Source organism: Rhinatrema bivittatum, chromosome 5, assembly GCF_901001135.1.
Source record: "Rhinatrema bivittatum chromosome 5, aRhiBiv1.1, whole genome shotgun sequence".
In the NCBI taxonomy this organism is placed as follows: domain Eukaryota; kingdom Metazoa; phylum Chordata; class Amphibia; order Gymnophiona; family Rhinatrematidae; genus Rhinatrema; species Rhinatrema bivittatum.
This window is the reverse complement of record NC_042619.1, coordinates 63612430-63632876: the sequence shown is the minus strand read 5'-3', so window position 1 is coordinate 63632876 and position 20447 is coordinate 63612430. Positions and strand designations below refer to the sequence as shown.

At 45.9% G+C, this 20447-nt stretch overlaps 1 protein-coding gene across 1 annotated transcript in view; it reads left to right on the top strand.

The window, feature by feature from the left end:
- The window catches only part of ANGPTL5 (angiopoietin like 5), a 66387-nt gene extending 46983 nt beyond the window's left edge, over positions 1-19404 (top strand). Inside the window, exons 3-4 of the mRNA XM_029603148.1 lie at positions 5826-5960; positions 19016-19404. Of these exons, the coding sequence (XP_029459008.1) occupies positions 5826-5960; positions 19016-19336 (456 nt within the window). The 3' untranslated portion in view covers positions 19337-19404. The remainder of the gene's footprint in view (positions 1-5825; positions 5961-19015) is intronic.
- Positions 19405-20447: the final 1043 nt, after the last annotated feature.

Below are 20447 nucleotides of genomic sequence, written 5' to 3'. Positions count from 1 at the left end.
AACATTCCCAAGTATGGAGAGGATGTGATTTTTTATCCTTACTATTTGTAATTATTGGTGTTATTTGATGTGTCTCCCAGACACCAAAAACATATTTCAAAACAAAACTTTTTACAAAAAGTTTGAGATTATAATTATTGGATATTCTATTCATCAGCTGTTTTGCAATATTTGTTCATTTTTTAGTATGGTTTTAATATTATATTTTATATTTCTTGGTTTTATTGTTTGATATTTTGTAAGGAATGGTAATGTTTCTGTTTTTCACATACAGTTTCTGGCTTGTTGCGATTCACTCATCAGTCATCCATTGCCCCTACCATGTGACAGGGATAGCCAATGGCACCGGTAGCCTCCTGTCACATGGTAAGGGCAAAAGGCCACAAGTGCCACTTTGATCACTGGCAGCCGACGGCCCAGGAGTGGGAGATTGCTCCCAGGCTCCCTGCTGGACCACCAGGGACTTTTGGGTGAGTCTTGGGAAGGTCAATGCGACGGGGGGGAGGGGAGGGTACGCAAGGCAGAAGGTTGCCTGCCTTTGAGCACTACTTTCTTTGATGCAAAAAGCCTATCAAATGTATGCTCACAGCAAGCCAGTCCTTAGAGGGAAGACACCTAATCTTCTAACAGCAGTTACAATAAAATATATGAATGAAAAAATATTTTCTGCAAGAACAATCAAAACCGCTTTCTGTATGCAAGTGAAATTAATAAAAAGCAAGCTTCTGTTTAAAATAGAAATGAGGAAGAGATAACCATAATGCTGTAAAAGCGAGTGATAAGTACCATCATTTTCACAGCAAGAATTAAAGTTGCATAAGAACAGGACCTTTAAAATACAGACAGACCCTCACCTAATACAGAATAGAAATGTGCCAACAAAAACTGAATTGGAAACCACATGCCCAACTGTGTTATGCCCAACAATGGAAAATCAAAAACATCATTATTCCTTTCAAACATCAAGCAATAAAATTGGAGATATAAAATATCATTCATATTAAAACCATGCTAACAAAAAAGATTAAATGTCAAAACGGCTGACAAACATCCAAGTAAAAAAACTTGCATAAATTTGTTCTAATGCTGCCTAAAGACCAATACAATATTTCAAAGCCTCTGAAAAATAAAAATTCAATAATTTGAAAATGTTATAAATTTTCCAATACACCAATAAAATATTTCAAAGCATATGATGAATAAAACATCCAATAATGAAATAATGTTCTAATATTTAGAAAAAACATTTTAAAACAATCAAAACATCAAATTACACCCAATAATTAAAATTAATAAGGATTACATAAAATCTCCTGCTTTCCACACCTGGGATCTTTTGATTTCCTATCACCCTGAGGTTATTGCGCATTAAGGGAGGTAGGGCCACACAAACTTATCTTTTCTCTCTCCCTCACTCGCATACACATACTAACACATTCATTCTTTCAGACACTCCCGCTCATATCATACATGCCAATGCTTTCACACATACTCTTTTTCTCTCAGACACACAGGATCTCTTCCTTATACTCACAATATACTCACACAGTCTCTAAACATAGACACACATACACACAGTCTCTCATACATACAGCCTCTTGTACAGACATATTCACATACCCACAGGCTCTCACACAGACACACAAGCTCTCAGACAGACATACACTCACACAGGCACACACACAGGCAAAGAAGCTCTCACACAGGCATGCTCACAGGCTCTCATATATACAGAGTCTTGTGCAGACATATAAACACACAAAAGGCTCTCACACAGACACACAAGCTCTCACAGAGACATACACAGGCACATAAGATCTCACACAAACATGCACACAGTCTCTCACACATAAGGCTCTCATACAGACATAAACATATACCCACAGGCTCTCACACAGACAAACACACATACATGCACACAAGATCACACACATATGCACACAGGCTCGCACAGACATATATACATACCCACAAGCTCTCACACAGACATACACAAACAAACACACATGGCCTCTGCTTTGGGCCATGTCCTGCCAGCCTCCTCTTCACTCACGGCACCGCAGTCAGGCTTCCTGCACTGAGAGGGGGCAAGCTGTGCACGCCCACAGGAAAAGTTGTGCACATGTGCAGCATAGAGCTGCTCGCGTTTGCAAGTGCACAGCTTTTCCTGCATACGTGTGCAGGTTAGAAGGAACATTAGTAGTGATGGTCAGCAGCACTGTTGTTATGGGGGAAGAGCCAGGGAAGACGTGATAACTTCCCAAGTTGGTGGTGCACAGCACACCCCATTTTAAAGTTGGTGCACTATGGACGCTGCGCCCATGCATATATTTGAGCAATTTTCAAAAGCCCACTTACTCGAGTAAAGTGCATTTACATGTGTAAAACCCAGTTTAAACGTACTGTATTTTTTGCTACATAAGATGCACTTTTTCCCCCCCCAAAAGTGGGGGGGGAAAATGTCTGTGCCTCTTATGGAGCGAATGTAGCGTCTCTCCCTCTCGCGCGCCGTCCCCCTCCTCTTCCTCCCAACTCAGCCCAATCAGTATGGTGGCGCAGGTCAAATGCATGAAACATTTTATCATAATATATATATAGTATATTACCCTCATTATTTTCTAATATATCTAAACAAATGAGAAGGAAATGGCCTGTACTAAACATAAACTTTGAAGCCATGTATCGTCTTCTGCCGGCAGAGCTTGAGCTCCCTGCCTGTCTGCTGTTCCCGGGGTGCATTTTACAGCGAAGGTCAGCATGGCGCAGGTCAAACATCAGCTGTTTGAACCGCATGTGCTACGGAGGCCCCTCCAGTTCAAACAGCTCCCTGCCGGTCTGCTGTTCCCGGGGTGCCGCGGGGTGTAAAATGCACCCCGGGAACAGCAGACAGGCAGGGAGCTCAAGCTCTGCCGGCAGAAGACGATAAATGGCATCAAAGTTTATAGTTAGTACAAGCCATTTTCTTCTCATTTGTTTAGATATATTAGAAAATCATGAGGGTAATATACTGCCTGGGATAGAGGACCCATGACACAAACCTTTACTTTTTTAGTTCATGGTATAGTTCAGTAATTTATGATAAAATGTTTCTTGCATATGAAGCAATGTGGATTTTCAGAACTGATTAGCAGTTTTTGACAGCTGAAATTAATGAAAAGCAAATAGATTTACTGCCTGTGCTGATTAAGTGGCTACCTGTTGAAATATTAGGAGCAAATTGCTCTCCTAATCAATGTAATATAGCCCTGACTATTTATTATTGAACTTTGGAGCAGTCATGAAAGTTTAAAATAACTGGTGTGAGAGAGCTGTGTGTATGAGGGAGAGAGTGTGAGTGTGTGATTGTCTGTAGGTATGTGTATATGTGAGGGAGAGAAAAACCAGTGAGTGTGAGTATCTGTGTGCATGTTCTCTGCCTTACTATAAAAAACAAAACCAAAAAAATATCCCACGGATGGCCACCAGGAGCGAGCTCCGTACAGAGCCCGTCATGGGGACGGAATTTTTTTTTTCTTATTTTCCTCCTCTAAATCCTAGGTGCGTCTTATAGTCAGATGCATCTTATAGTGCGAAAAATACGGTAATTTTTTTTTTTTTTTTAAATCAGGCCCTGAATGAGCATATGAACAGCGGCACAACAGCAAATGTCTTTGTATGTGTGTCTTTGTGTCTGATTGTGTGTGTCTGAGCCAATGGCTGGCAGTACGCTTGTCTCATTACTTGGCAACTGGATTAAGAGCAAAAGACTTTAACACCAGACCAGGAATCCAGGATATGTGAAGGATGTAACGAAACTTGTGGGGGGCCCAACCGATTAGATAGATAGAAGGGGGATTGTTGTTCAGTTTTCTCACCCCTGATTTAGGATGTGCTCTAGGAAAAACATGAAATTTATGTTGGAGATTTTTTATCTCAGTTCTGCCAGGCTCCAAATCATATGGTGACACCTCTCAGTGATTGACTTGATATGGTTTTGGGAGCTGTTAAACCAAGTGCTGCACAGAAAGGGCCGGATTTTCAAAAGGTTACGCATGCCAGGCCTATTTTCAAAAGGCCCAGCGATGCGCTTAAAGCCCCAGGATGTGTGTAAGTCCCGGAGTTTTACAAAAGGGGCAATCCGGGGGCGGGGCGTGGCCAGAGCCTCTGTATGGCTGCTGGGCCGGGGATCGCATGCCCGCAGTTGGCCGGCGCGCACAACTTACTTCAGCCCCAGGGCTGAAGTAAGCTTTAAAATTAAAAAAGAAACCAACAAGGGTAGGGGTAGGGAAGATGGGGTGGGGGGGGGGGGGGTTAGGAGGTACCCTCCGAGAAAGGGAACAGGGGAAGGCAGCGGGGCTCGGATAGGGTTCGGCGCGTGCAGATGTAGGCCACACGCGTATGTTTTAAAATTCGGCCCAAAGCGTAGAAGTGAGTCAGATACCCAATTGGCTGGTTTTGAAAAAATTCCCTGGTCAGATATTTTACTGCACTCTGCCCCTGGCTAAGTGATTCGCATAGCAAAGAGCAACCCAAATTATAGCTACATAATGCAAGTTTCCACATTAGGAGTCACCACTCTGGAAAAGGATATAGGCATCATTGTGGATAATATGTTGAAATCTGCTTAGTGTGCAGTGGTGGCCAAAGAAGCAAATAGAATGTTAGGAATTATTAGAAAAGGAATGGAGAATAAAATAAAGAATATCATAATGCTCTGAATCGCTCCATGGTGCATCTACACCTTGAGTATTGTGAACAGTTCTGGTCATTGCATATCAAAAAAGATGTAACAGAATTAGAAAAGGTTCAGAGAAGAATGACCAAAATGAAAAAAAGGCTGGAATGATTTCACTATGAGGAAAGGCTAAAGAGGTAGGGATCTTCAGCTAGGAGATGAGACATCTGAGAGGAGATATGATAGAGCTCTATAAAATAATGAGTGGAGTGGATGTGGTAAAATCTGTTAGTGTAGCTGTGTTTAAAAAAAGGTTTGTAGGGTTCCTGGAAGAAAAATCCATAAACTATTATTAGGGTAGACTTGGGGAAATCTACTACATATCCCTGGCATAAGCAGCTTGGAATCTGTCTTCTGCTTAGGATCCTGCCAGGTTCTTGTGACCTGGATTGGCCCCTGTTGGAAACAGGATGCTGGGCTTGATGGACCCTCGGTCTGACCCAGTATGGAAAATCTTGTGTTCTTAAGATGTTTGAAAATTCCCCTCTCTATGCTCATTAACAATCTATTTGCCACTATTCAGGTTTTCGAGGCTACATTTTTTAAACACATTTAAAACTTTCAGCCAAATCTCCTTTAGAGCTGTTTATTATGGTCTCCTTTTCACCTTAAAAGTGGGTAAATCAACTGAATTTGTGTAAACTGGCTAAATAATGTGTTTGCAATAGTGAGGTTATAAAATGAGATATTAGTGACATGATTTCATTTTAGCAGAAATCTGGTGGCGTAATTCACCATTCTGTTACAACACGCAACAAGAACAATTGTGAAACAATAGGATAACATTGGTTAAGAGCTGTACCATCAGTCAGGGGCGGATTGGCCTATCGGGGGATTGGGCATCCCCCGGTGGGCCGGTTGCTCCAGTCACGTGGTCTGTCATGCGCGGCCGTGACAGAGCCGCGCTCGGCAGACCACGTGATGTGTCCCGGGCCGGTCGTCCTCGGGAATCCGCCGCTGCCATCAGTTATGATGTTATAAAAACCACAAATGCAAAGCACATTTTATAATTTTTAGTGGTGCTTTATTGTATCCTTATTATGAGGTTTCTTGATTCTGTAAATACAAAAACCCCACTGTTAGTACAACACTTTTTAATGTGTTTGCTTAGGTATTCTGTGACATGGATTATAGAGGAGGTGGATGGACTGTGATTCAGAGAAGACTTGATGGGCTAATTGATTTCCAGCGACTGTGGCCTGAATACGTGGATGGATTTGGTGACCTTTCAGGTACTGATTTTTATGTTTCCATAATCCTACTGGATCTATTTTATGCCTTCTAAGTAACCCACTCTAGACTGCATTAAAGGTTTTGCTCTTCAGTAATTGGTTTACAAATGGATGTTTGTTTCCTTTGGACAGTTTCTGCCTGCTCCTTTGGGCTTGTAACTCAGAACCAGGAATGAGATCTAGCACCATGAGTCATCTTTCACAATCATCTGGGGTTTCCCCTGCTATTTTATATCACATTCCAACTTACTTTAGTCCAGTAATTGCAATACCAATCCTCAGCTGGGGCAATGCACCAGGGCTCCTTTTGGAAGCCAGCAATTATTGACCCTAAATCTGGCAACTGGCTGCTGCTATTGTCCAAAGACTATGCCTCCTACCCCCTCAGGCACTGTAAATGCTGCTTCTGCAGCATCCCTAGCTGTGGCCAACCTAGGGAGCAGAAGACTTGAGCCAGAAACAAACTCAGTCTAGAATATATCAAGAAAATACCCATTTGACTCCCAAGCCAGTCTTTTTCTCCTTGGGTTGACTAGGACAGGGGATGCTGTGGAGGCAGTGTTCCCAACCTTCTAGTGAGATGGGAGTGGGCTGCCAGCTATTGCACAATGGTGGAAGCTAGCAGCCATACTCAGGTGCACATATGCCAGGTTCTACAGAGAGCTGGGCTCTGTGGTTCCTGCCCAAGGAACTCATTGGTTTTTTTTTGCTGTGATGACTAAGCATTGTCAAAGTTTGATTGCTTAATTTGAGGGGAGATAAGGAGGAGCAAGGGATATGGAGGTCAGATTGGTGGGTGAGGAGAGTGCAAACTTCCTCTTTCCCTACTTAAGATAGACATGGATAAGTAGTGGGGGTAGACTTCCTCTCTTTTCCCACCTAACACTCTCCCTTTCACACGCATGCACTTTTACATGCTTTCTTCCCTTCACTGGCCTGGACCCCAGCACTTGCCCTTCCCCCCTCCCCCCCCCCCCCCCACCATTCTAGCATTCTCCCTCTTCTTCCATCACCCCAGCCCTAGTGCTCTACTCCCTTCCTGCTCACAGCACTCAGTGCACTCCCCTTCCTCCCTCCTACTCCAGAACTTTCTTCCATCTCTCCAACCCCAATTTTCTCCCCTTCTTACCCCACCAGCTTGTAAGCAGTCTTCCAACTCTTTGACTACTGGCACTGGCCAACCCAAGTGCAGCATCCTCTTTCTTCTGGCCTGTGTTGGCCAATGCAGGTGTGGCTTCTCTGCCTTCTGGCTGTTGCGAGTGCAGCTTTCTTCACTTTCTAGCCTGTACTCCTTTGTCTGAGAAGGAGCATTGCCCTTCCATGCCACTACCTCCAACTAGGGATGTGCAGAGGGGCGCCATATGTTGTATTCGGGATACATATTCGTCGGGGGGCAGATACGTTGCATACGTCTGTATGGCGCCCCGATACGGTTATACGTCTAAATCTATTCGTTACCCGGCTAAAATTAAATGTACTACAACCCCCCACCCTCCTGACCCCCACAAGACTTACCAAAACTCCCTGGTGGTCCAGCGCGGGGTCCGGGAATCATACCCTGCACTCTCACACCCTCGGTACCAGTATCAAAATGGCGCCAATAGCCTTTGACATACTATGTCACAGGGGCTACCGGTGCCATTGGTCAGCCCCTGTCACATGGCCATCAGCGCCATCTTGTGCTCCTACCATATGACAGGGGCTGACCAATGGCACCGGTAGCCCCTGTGACATAGTAAGGGCAAGGCTATCGGCACCATTTTGATTCCTGGCACCTTACAGCACGAGTGCAGGATATCGCTCCCGGACCCCCGCTGGACCCCCAGGGACTTTTGGCCAGCTTGGGAGGCCTCTTGACCCCCACATGACTTGCCAAAAGTCCAGCGGGGGTCCGTGAGTGATCTCCTGCACTCGGGCCGTATTGCCAGTATTCAAAATGGCGTCGGTGCTACCTTTGCCCTCCCTATTTGCTGGCGCCATTTTGAATACTGGCAGCCGCTAGCCTTTGCCCTCACTATGTCACAGGGGCCGACCGTCGGCCCTGTGACATAGTGGGGGCAAAGGAAGTGCCGGCGCCATTTTGAATACTGGCAATACGGCCCGAGTGCAGGAGGTCGCTCCCGGACCCCAGCTGGACTTTTGACAAGTCTTGTGGGGGTCAGGAGGCCCCCCCAAGCTGGCCAAAAGTCCCTGGGGGTCCAGCGGGGGTCCGGGGGCGATCTCCTGCATGCGTGCCGTCGGGTGCCAGGAATCAAAATGGCGCCGATAGCCTTGCCCTTACTATGTCCCAGGGGCTACCGGTGTATTTGGTCAGCCCTTGTCACATGGTAGGAGCACAAGATGGCGCCGATGGCCATGTGACAGGGGCTGACCAAATACACCGGTAGCCCCTGGGACATAGTATGTCAAAGGCTATCGGCGCCATTTTGATACTGGTACCGAGGGTGTGTGAGTGCAGGGTATGATTCCCGGACCCCCCGCTGGACCACCAGGAAGTTTTGGTAAGTCTTGGGGGGGATCAGGAGGGTGGGAGGGTTGTTTAAATTGGCGGCCGAATAATTCGGCGAAAATTCGTTGTATTCGTGGGGAATCGCAATACGTTTCGCTTCCCCACGAATACAACGAAAAGTGCAATATACGTTGCGGATCGCCAATACGGCGAAAACGAATGCACACCCCTACCTCCAACTCTGCCCATGTGACAAAGAGACAGAGAATAGGAGAAAGTTTAACTATGGAGAGCTGCAAATGAAGGTTTGTGAAGCCATAGCCCCAGCAGAGGCCAGTTCTGACCGAGCTGGAAGCACAAAAGTAGCAGGAAAAACAAATGAGCAAAAAGCCAAATTATAAGGGCTTCTAGTTTGCAAAATTAGGTGGTGTTCAAAATCTTTTCCACAAGAATAAGTCACTGCATGAAAGCACTAAATATCCTTTGAGCCAGCACTCAAGCAATATCTTTTTTGCAGCATAAAAAATACCTGAACCAATATATTGCTAGATTTTCAGCCTGTTTTGCAGGCTGATGGCATTGGTAGAGTAAAGGTAAAAATGAATTTATTTTTATTTATTATTAAACTTTTATTTACCGACATTCGTGAAACACATCATGCCGGTTTACATAGAACTCAATTGGGAAATACAGTATAACAATATAACAATATAACAGTATGACATTGAAACAATAGGATGTTACTAAAACGAGAAGCAACAAACAGAAAAACCAAAAGCAAAATACAACAAAATAAATAATGTTAAAGGAAAACGAGGAGTGTAGGTTTGTAAGAAGGGTAGGCCGGGGGGTAGGGCGAGGGGGGGGAGAGGGTAAGGGGTAGAAGGTAGGAAGGGTGGGAAAAGGGGGATAAGTAAGGGAAAAGAAAGGTATAGATTGAGGAAAACGGGGAGAGAAAGTGGGAAAAGGAAAGGAGGGGGAGAAAAGGCTTGTTTGAAGAAGTGAGGGGAGAGAAAGGCAGAAAAGAGGGATACCATGTACAGATGGCTAATATACATGGACTCGCTTAACTAGGTAGGATTATGGAGAGTTGAAGTAGGTGGTATTCAATGGGGTAAAAGGTTTTCTTCAGAGGAAGGACCTGGGAAAGGGGGGGGAGCAAGGGGTATAAGGTAGAGCAAGGGGCTAAAGGGGATGTTAAATTTGATTTGTGTCGGGGTAGGCCTGTCGGAAAAGCCATGTCTTGACTCCTTTCTTAAATTTGTGAAAGGATGTCTCTTGGCGTAGGAGGGTGGGGAGGGAGTTCCAGAGGGTGGGGCCGGCGACAGAGAAGGCTCTCCCTCTGGTATGAGTTGAGTGTGCTGTTTTGAGGGATGGGATGTGGAGAGTACCTGTATGGGTTGTTCTTGTGGGGCGGTTGGAGGAGCGGTAATGAGGCATTTCATCGAGCCAGGTGTGGTTGTGTTTATGTAGGGTGTTGTGAAGGATGGTGAGTGTTTTGTATTGTGAGCGGAAGGAGATGGGCAACCAATGTAGGTCCTTTAGTATGGGGGTGATGTGGTCTCTTTTGCGCGTACCGGTTATGATTCTGGCCATGGAGTTTTGTAGAATCTGAAGGGGTTTGATGGTGGTGGCGGGGAGTCCTAGTAGCAGGGAGTTGCAATAGTCTAATTTTGTGAGCATGGTGGTCTGTATGACTGTGCGGAAATCATTGGTGTGGAGGAGGGGTTTGAGTTTTTTTAGGATGTTAAGTTTATAGAAACCCCCCTTAAGTAGAGTTTTGATGTGGGGTTTAAAACTTAGGTGCTGATCTATGAAAACGCCCAGGTCTCTTACAGACTGGGTCTGTGATAGGGTTGTGGTAGTATTTTGAGGAGTGTTCTGTTGCATGGGGAGAGTGAAACGTTCAGGTTGGTTGGAGATGATAAGTAATTCTGTTTTAGAAGTGTTTAAAGCTAGATGGAGTTCAGATAACAAGGCGCTTATGGTGGTGAGGCAGGATTCCCATCGTTGCAAGGATTCGCTTATGGATTCTTGAAACGGTATGAGAATCTGCACATCATCTGCATATAGGAAGAAATTCAGGCCTAGGTCGGAGAGGGAGGTGGCATAGGGGTAGGAGGTAAATATTAAAGAGGGTGGAGGATAGGGATGAGCCTTGGGGTACACCTTGCGTGATAGGTATGCGTGAGGATTCGTGCTTGTCGATTTTTACTACGTATTCTCTGTTTGTAAGGTAGGAGGAGAGCCATGATAGAGCTGTACCTGCGATGCCTATTTCTGCTAGGCGGGCCATTAGTATTTGATGGTTGACTGTATCATAGGCAGCTGAGATGTCTAGTAGGGCGAGGAGGTACGAGTTTCCGTGATCCATACCTTTGAGTATGGTGTCTGTCATGGCCAGTAGTAGGGTTTCGGTGCTTCGGGCTTTACGAAAACCGAACTGTTTAGTGTGGAGGACATTGTGGTCTTCTAAAAAGTCCGTCAGTTGTTTGTTAATAACCCTCTCTAGGACTTTGGATAAGAAAGGAAGATTGGAAATCGGGCGGTAATTGGCCGGGTCTGTGGGGTCAAGGGTGGATTTCTTCAGGAGGGGCTTAACTATGGCCAGTTTGAGTGGGTTTGGGACACTACCTGCGGTAATGGAGCAGTTGATTAGGTCCTTAATAGGTTTGGTGATGGCGGGGGTAATAGAGAGAAGGGTTTTTGAGGGAATGGTGTCTGAGGGGTGTGTGGCAGGTTTCATCTTTTTTAGGATAGCTTCTACTTCTATGTTGGTGGTGAGGTCAAATTCTCTAAGGGTGATCTTTTTGTCATTAGGGATGGGGGTGAGGGGGGGTGATGTTGGCTGGGAAGCGAAGTAGGATATTGTCGACTTTGTTTTTGAAGTAGAGAGCTAGTTCTTCGCATCTTTTGTTGGAGATGGTTTCGTTGAGGGTAGGTGTGTTTTGGTCGGTGAGTTCTGATACGTATGTGAATAAGGCAGTTGCATTAAATTGGTAGTCATGGATCTTAGCTGCGTGGAAATCACGCTTGGCTTGGGTAATTGCATGACGGTATGCGTGCAAGGTATTGTTGTACGTAGCTTTAAGTGTAGTGGATGGTTGTTTGCGCCAGGCGCGTTCTTTAGCTCTTAGTTCTTGTTTCATTGTTTTTAAATTGGTGGAGAACCAAGGTTTTCTTTTCTCACATTGTGCAATGGGTATTTCTTTGTGGATGATGGGGCATATCTTGTTGGCTATGGTCGTTGTGAGATTGTTCCAGGAGTGGAGAGCAGTGTCTGGGTTGGTGAGATCGATATTGTTGGATATTTTGTCGAAAGCTAGGTTGATCTCTTCTGTACTACAGTGTTTACGGAAGGAGATAGTTTTATGGTGTTTTTGTGTGGAAGGTGTGTGGGATTTGGTTTCAAGGGTTGCATTGATGAGGAAATGGTCGGACCAGGGTACTGGGGTGATTACAGGGGGGGTGGCAATGGTTATTTTAGAGTTCACGAAGATTAGGTCGAGTGTGTGGCCCGCTTTGTGTGTGGGTTCGGAGACGATTTGATTGAAACCCAGGGCTTTGAGGGTGTCCAGTAGGATTTCGCAGGCGGGGGTGGCGGGGTGGGTATCCACATGGAGATTGAAATCCCCTAGGATAATGGTGGGAAGGTCTGTTTTGATGTTGACAGTGAGATATTCAGTGATGGGTGAGGGATCTTGTTCAATTAGGCCTGGGGGGGCGTAGACTAGGCAGATCTGCAGGGATTTGGATGTAAAAAGTGCGATTTCTAAATTGGGCGGTGGTTGAGTGGATTGGAGCTTGAGGCTGAGTTTTTTTTTGGCTGCTAAGAGTAGACCTCCACCTCTCTTTTTAGGTCTTGGGATGGAGAGGAGGTCGTATGTCTTTGTTGGGAGCTGGTTAAGGAAAACCTGGTCAGTGTTTTTTAACCAGGATTCGGTGATGGCACATAGGTCGAGATTGTTGTCTGTAAGCAGATCATTTAGTATAGGTCCTTTTTTTTGAATGGATTGGGCATTGAAGAGGGTAATGGCTAAGGTTGTTAAACCTAGGAATTGTGAGAAAGGTGGGGTCATAATAGGTATGAGGGATTTGCGATGGTTGGGTGGGTGGGGGGGAATTGTAGGGGGCTTACGTAGTAGTGGGCGGTGCCGTCTTGGGATGGGGAGTAGGCACATGGTTCCAGTAGTAGGAGTGGACTAGGGTGAGGGCTATAAAACTAGATGTGGGGGGGGGGGGGGGGCTGTAGCGATAGCTGGGGTGGGAGGGTGTAAGAAGCAATGGTAAATAGAAGAGGTAACTTATAAATATGACAGGTGTGTTATAATGAAGTATTGGGTACATTCAGTAACATGGTACACTCGAAAGCGGTGTTGGATGAGTCACTAGCAAGGCATAAGGGCGAGTAAAGCTACAGAGAAATACAAGGTGATCACCAATAAATGACATTCAGAAGCAGTGTACTGTCCTGAGTGGGACCTTAATCTGGTTGTTTGTGAAAGACACGTCCAGGCTGCCATGCAAGTTCCTAGTATACCCTTCTCAACACTTGTAATAAATACCGTAATGAGCAGGAGTTAAATAGGAGGTTGCGATGCAGAGGAGTCTTGTAGTAGTCTTGTATTGTTGTGGTAGTTGTGGTAGAGTAGTGAGGAAGTTCAGGCGTCACTTCAGGGCTGCACTAAGGGGCGCACAAAGGGGCAGGCCCCTTTGTCGCGCTCCTTCGGCGCGCGACGCTCGGCGCGCGACGCCGTGGACTGCAGGGCCTTTTAAATCCTGCCGGTCCCTGGTCGCTGACGTCACCCCTGCGCCCGGCTGGGCGGGCCTCGGTGCGTCGGGTCGGTGGGGGTGGGGGCTCGCAGCCCTGCGGTCGGAGGCAGGCCGATTCTCGGCGGAGGCAGGCCAATTCAAGCCGGAGGAGGGCCGGAATGCGGTGAGCGCTGAGGGGCTATCAGGTAAGTAAGTTTGGGATCGAGGAAGGCTGGTGGCCGGCGTGGGAGCCCGGTTGGGGAGGCGGAACAAAAGAGGCCTTACCCCGACGGGCTTTCAGCGCCGGCTGCGCAGGCCCAGTTCACCGCCGATCCCGTAGAGAAAGGAGGACGCCGGGGACTGCAGGGCCTTTTAAATCCTGCCGGTCCCTGGTCGCTGACGTCACCCCTGCGCCCGGCTGGGCGGGCCTCGGTGCGTCGGGTCGGTGGGGGTGGGGGCTCGCAGCCCTGCGGTCGGAGGCAAGTTGAGCCCTTGGATTCTGTGTTATGGTTATTGATGTTTGGATGGATCCTTGGACACTGTGGCAGCTGACCACGCCCACGGGGGGGGGGGGCAGTCCCGTGAGGGACCACAGTGTCAGGCTAGACTCTGGACACACAAACAGATTTGAATCTTTTATTAAACAGTTTTGGAAACCACCAGAGGTGGCAGTAGTGAGTAGTAGATGTTGAGCCCGGCTGGGCAGGTCTCCCACAGGACGCTGGGACAGAGAATCCTCTGCTAGGCTGTGCTACAGTGGAAAGAGACTGAGAGTTATGAGTACACAGTAAGAAGCATTCAGAGTCCCAGGTAGAATTAGGAGAAGCTCTGAGACAGGGAAAGCAGGCCCTCGAGGAGCGAGTACCTGATCCCTTAGAGCAGAGAGACTCAGTTGTATTGTACTCACGTAGCAGTAACAGAGATTCCACTAGACGAGAGGTCTGGCACCGGAACAGAGGGCAGACCCTCAAGGAGCGAGTACCTGGTTTCAGTGAAGCAGTACTGTGGAATAGATGGTAGTTGTACTCACAGATGGAAACTGTTAGTGAAGTCTTCCAAGTAGAAGGGTTTGAAGATGCAGGCAGCGACTCAGGGAACATGGGCCCTCGAGGAGCGAGTACCGGTTTCCTGATAGCACCTGAAAGAAGCAGAAGAGGCCCCCAAGGAGCGGGTACCCCGTTAGCAAATCCCGAAGGATGTAAGAGTTCCAGATAGCGCTGGAGTGGCAAAGCAGCTTTGGTACGGAGAGCGAATCCCATCCGTAGAGTTACCGTTGCTAACTCGATGAGCTAGCAAATACTGTAGACTTAAATATCTGGGCAGCATGACGTCATAACAGGGGGATGCCCCTGAGGTTCGCGCCAACGTGGAAATAAAGATGAGGGTGGCGTGCGCGCGCGCGCCCTAAGGTACCTTGGAGGAGCATGGCGGGAGGTAGCACCAAAGATGCTCTGGGGACGCCGGAGAGGACGGCAGATGCCGCGGCAGCCAGTAGTCCGAGGTGAGCGGGAGGAGCTGCAAGTAGTGAGAGGTAGGCAGGGCGAAGCCGTCGAAGACCGACGGTCGCAACAGTACCCCGTTCAAAGGGCAGACTCCAACTCTTGTACCAGGTCTTGGTTTTTGAGGATGCATCTGGTGAAACTGAAGAAGCATCTCATTATCCAGGATATTAGCCATCGGCTCCCAAGAATTTTTTTCGGGGCCGTAACCTTCCCAAGACAGAAGGTATTCCCAAGTTTTGCCACGTCTTCTTACATCTAGAATAGCTTCAACCTTATATTCAAGGTCATCTTCTGTGTTGATAAAAGTTGGTTCAGGAGACTTGGATGAGAACTCACTGAGAATGAGTGGTTTCAGAAGTGAAACGTGGAATGCGTTGTGGATTTTCAATCCAGGTGGTAGCTTCAGACTGTATGTAATGTTGCCAAGACGTCTGAGGATTGGAAACAGTCCAACGTAGCGAGGAGCGAATTGAGTGGAGGGTAACTTTAGTCTCAGATGCTTAGTTGATAGCCAGACTTTGTCACCAGGTTGAAACACAGGCGCTTTAGAATGGTGAGCGTCGAAGGACTTCTTTGCTCGATCACCCGCTTTAATTAGCATATCTCTAGTCTGAGTCATAATTGATAGATGTCAGCAGTGGATTGAGCTACTGGGGACGACACTGAGAGCTTCAGTGGAAGTGGCGGTGAAGATAAACGTCCATATATCACTTCAAATGTTGTTGATCCAGTGGATGTTGCTGGATTTGAATTAATGGCGAATTCAGCCCTCAACTCACATAGGGTCCTATTCATCCTTTCAGTTTGGCCATTAGATTGTGGATGATAGGCAAATGTATAATCCAGAGAGATGTCAAATAGCTTGCTGAACGACCTCCTGCAGTCGATCTCCTGCCGGCGCCATTTTCCGTACGGAAAACAATTCGCGGCAAGAAATCGCTTCCTGAACCCCGCTGGCCTCCCAGGAACTTTTGGCCAGCTTGGGGGGGCCTCCTGACCCCCACAAGACTTTCCAAAAGTCCAGCGGGGGTCCGGAACGACCTCCTGCGTCGAATCGTTTTTGTCTATGGCCGCCGCCATTTTGCGGCGGCCATTTTGCAAAATGGCGCCGGCTGAAGACAACAGGATTCAATTGAGGGGGCCGTTCCGGACCGCCGCCGTTCTGGACCACCACTGGATCCCCAGGTAATTTAAAGCATTTGGGGGGGGGGGTTCGGGAGGGTGGGGGATTTAATTTAAAGGGTCGGGGGTGGGTTTTAGTGTGCCGGTTTTCCTGCCCTCCCCCTTCCCCCTTCCCCCGATTTACGATTTTTTAACGATAAATCGGGGGAATTGGTATTGTATCGTGGCCCTAACGATTTTTGACGATTTAAAATATATCGGACGATATTTTAAATCGTCAAAAAACGATTCACATCCCTAGAATCCCATCCGTAGAGTTACCGTTGCTAACTCAATGAGCTAGCAAATACTATAGGCTTAAATATCCGGGCAGCATGACGTCATAACAGGGGGACGCTCCTGAGGTTCGCGCCTCTGTGGAAATAAAGATGAGGGCAACGTGCGCGTGCGCGCCCTAAGGTACCTTGGAGGAGCATGGTGGGAGGCAGCACCAAAGGTGGTCTGGGGACGCCGGAGAGGATGGCAAACAGATACCGCAGCAGCCAGTAGTCAGAGGTGAGCGGGAGAAGCCGCAAGTAGTGAGAGGTAGGCAGGGCGAAGCTGTCGAAGACCGACGGTCACAACATTTTGAGGACCTGAAGGACTTGGATTCAGTGATAGAACATTATGGTTGGTCACAGCTGGAAGCTGGGCTAGTCTTCTGCCTAGCTAATCCCTCCCACGCTGGTTGAGTCCTTGGATTCTAGGGACCGGTAGGGCTTAGGTGGATAAATTGGGATAGGCTGGACAGACTAGACAAGGCAGAGCAGGCACAAGCTTGAACTGAGGTCTGGCACAGGCTGGATATTGTAGGCAGAGACAGACTGGAAGCAGAAGTCAGGATACAGAACAGGCTAGGAACTGAGGATTGGATACAAGAACTTGTTGATCAAGACTGGACAGGATACTAAGCAGACACGAGGCCTGGATATAGACATAGGCTTGGGCAGGATACTGAGTAGAGACTGGGACTGGATGCAGACTGGGGCAAGGCAAGGCACTAGCAAGGTAGGGAATGGATACTAGGCACTGGATTGGGCAGGGCAAGACAAGACAAGACCAGACAAGGGCAGAACAAGACAAGGGTAGGGCAAGACAAGACCAGGCAAGGGCAGGGCTAGACAAGACAGAAAAGAACAGAACAGGACAAGACAAGGACAAACAAAACAACACAGAAGAAAGAAGAACACAGAGGCCTGAAGGTAGTGATACCAAAGGCCTGTAGGCTACTAAGGATAAGGCCCAGAGGCCACTAGGCGAGGAGAAGCCTGAGTAAGTCACCAAGTAAGGTCTAAGATAAAGCAGGCCCAGAGGCCATAAGGCCTGAGTAGGCTACAGAGCAAGGTGCATGGAGACAGAAGGCCCGGAAGCCACAAGGCAAAGTAAGTCCTGAGCAGGCCACAGAGCAAGGTTCAAGGAAATAGAAGATCTGGAGGCCACAAAGCAAGGTAAGGCCTAGATAGGCCTCAAAACAATAAGAAAGGTACAAAAAGGCCTGGCGGCTACAAGGCATGGAGCAATGTAAGAGCATCTAGGTCAGAGGGCCAAGTGTGTTTCCATGAAAAGGCACCTAGATTCTGGCAAGGCAGGGTTAAATGGGGCTGGAGCTTGGGTTTGGTGTGACCAAGTGAGGTGGAGCTTGGCAATGCTGGAGGTGAAGCTTGATGAGGACCCCTGATAGAGAGGAGGCTGCACCACAAGCTGAGTCAGGTGGCCAGTGAGGTGATGGCTCCGGTAGCTAGGAACAGAGCTCACTGGAAGCCTCTGCTGGTGGGGAAGTGTCATAGGGGACAGGATCAGGATGCAATGAGGCTGCACAGCAGGCAAAACCGTGACAACCATTGTATAAAGATAATCCCTCTAATTTAGAGTTGTCAAGTATGGTAGTTGAATCTTATTGATGCTTCACTTGATCTTCTCATTTGATTACACTGCTATACCAGATGGGTTCTACTTTCTTCTGTATACCAGATAGGTATCTTCTGTGGATAAACACCCTGAGGATGCCCCTTCTTTTTCCTTTCTCCTCAAAAGTAGGGCACTGGATGGGAATCCTCTCTTTAAACAGTTCTACAATGGAGAAGCATTGTTTCTCTCTATCCAAAGAGAAACTAGGTGGAAAAACTTCAGTTCCCTTAAACAAAAACTGGGAAAGGGAGTATGGAAAAAAAGAACATACTTTTAAATGAATTTCAGAAAGACCAATTTTTCTTCTTCTCAAAAAGATAAATCAATTAGAAAGTCTTGGCTTTTAAAGTTTTGAATGGTTTTGGCTCCCCTTTTATTATAGGATTCTCTGTAATGGCATGAAGAAAAAATGTACAATCTGTGGGGAGGCAGTATTTGCGGCTTCCACCTGTGAAAAATTTTGTTCATTCTCATTTGGATAACAGATCTTTTTCAAGCTATTCCAGGTTTATGGAATAGCCTTCCACTGGAATTGAGAGATGTAAATATAGTGTAATTTCATAAAAAAAAGCTAAAGACATGGCTTATGTCTGCTGATAATTAGATTTTGCTGTTTTACAGAACTTGAAACTTCATACCAATTGCAGAGTATCCTATCAATGTTTGATAATTTGCTTAGCTTGCAATGGGAGGTAGAAAAGTTTGTAGGGAGGCTGAAATTATTAATGTTTTGTTATATTTTTAATGATATTGTTTTAAATATGTGAATTTTGTATTTTGTTTAATTTGTTGTTTTTGTTCATCGCTTTGGGCGGTAGTTTTAATCTGTAAAGCGATTCATAAATGCTATTAAAATAAATAAATAAAGTCTCACACATTTCTAATAATCCTTATTCTGCTGAACTGGCCCTCAAGTTTATGCAAAAAGGAAAACAAACTGAAAAGAACACTCCTGTCTCTTAGACTTTCAACACAATAATCTACAACTCTTCTAGAGGTTTCTGTTCAATACAGAGATAGGGAACAACTATTTCATCAGTCTTACTTAGGGGTGCTGTAGGATAGACTGTATGTTCCTCTCTCCTTTTCTAATTGTATAGTCCTTCTACAAGGCTACTTTTATAAGAATTCTACAAGGCTACTTTCGTAAGAATTTTTCCAGCACAATCACATTCTCATGCTCAGTTGATTTGTATTCCATTGAATTATATATTTTATTTGATAGTGTTTATATTAATTCTGTATTTACACAAAATGGAAATACAATAACATTGGTTCTGCTGCCCAATTTTGACCAGGTGATGCATTTCGAGAACATAGAAAGGAAGACAACCAAAATGCAATGCTGTTTAGCACTTCTGACAGTGATAATGATGGATGCCATCCAACATGCTCCAGCAGTGGGATTTCAGTGGAGAGTTGCAGTATGATGAACAACAAGACTGGCTGGTGGTTCAACCAGTGTGGCCTCGCCAATCTCAATGGGATCCACTTGGTTGCAAGAAAGAGGATCGAGTCTAAGATTCGCTGGGATACTTGGACAGAAAATGAAAAAACTGTCAAAATCAAAACGGCCTCAATGAAAATCAGAAGAACCTATAATCCATATTTCAAATGATTATTTTAAAATTTAGATAATCACTAATGACAATCATGTGCATGTGAACTCTGCTTTTAGTTTTATTTTTCTTGGCCAGCCTTAAATTTCTAGTCATAAGAGTCTGTTACAACTTTTTGTTTCATTGCTGTTTTCAGTCTATTATATTTTCAGAGGTTAGTCTGCCTCATAGAACATCATAGAATTGCTTTAAAAATCCAAATAAAAGCCAGAGGGCTTTTTGATTGAAATTCTACTTAACAGTTGATGAAGATACTTTGTAATATATTATATTTCATGTCATATAACTGTTAATGGTCTGTAGGGATCACTTACATATTTTATATGGTAAAAGAATATATAGAAAAGGTTTTTACATAGGATGTAAAGCATAAAATACATTTCTTTCCTGTTCTCTCTAGCAGCACAGCCATTTCCTGTTGGTGAATCTTTGTATAGAATATTAAGCAGAAGCAGGAAACTACATAAATACCCTGAGGGTGTTTATGTAGTGTCCTGCAGTAAGCAGTAAGATAGATATTTAGTTGTTTTAAATGTCATAACAAAAGAAAAGCAGGATGTGAGTTAACAGCAGGAGGCACTGACAAAAGGACCTCAGAGCAGATAGAGCTCAGCACATTACAGGAAAATGTGTGAACAACAAACCATAGATGGAAAGTACTATTGATCTTTTTCTGAATAGGCCATGATGACCAAATAAAGTCTGACAATGAATTGAGCTAATTAAAGTTGACAATGCATTCTGACATAGCCAGGTTTCCCCTGGAGTCAGAAGAACCAGTTACATATTTGGAAAGCCTGCCCTTAAGATGGCAATCGATTAGGTGTCTATGAACTTGCTCCTAGCAACCAAAGGCCAGCCATGAATGAACCACAAACCTACAGTGACAAACTAAGTTCAGCCCACAATGCCCACATATAAATCCACAACACAGAAACTCAAACCAGGAAGATCACAACAGGAAATGCTGAGAACCAAAGACAACATACAGGCTCCAGACAGCACAGAGCTGTCAGCAATGAAAACAAGTAGATGGATCGGAGTAAACAAATTTATTCAAGCATGCCCGACTCTGGCCGAGTTTCGCTCAGGGAGCTGCCTCAGGGGCTT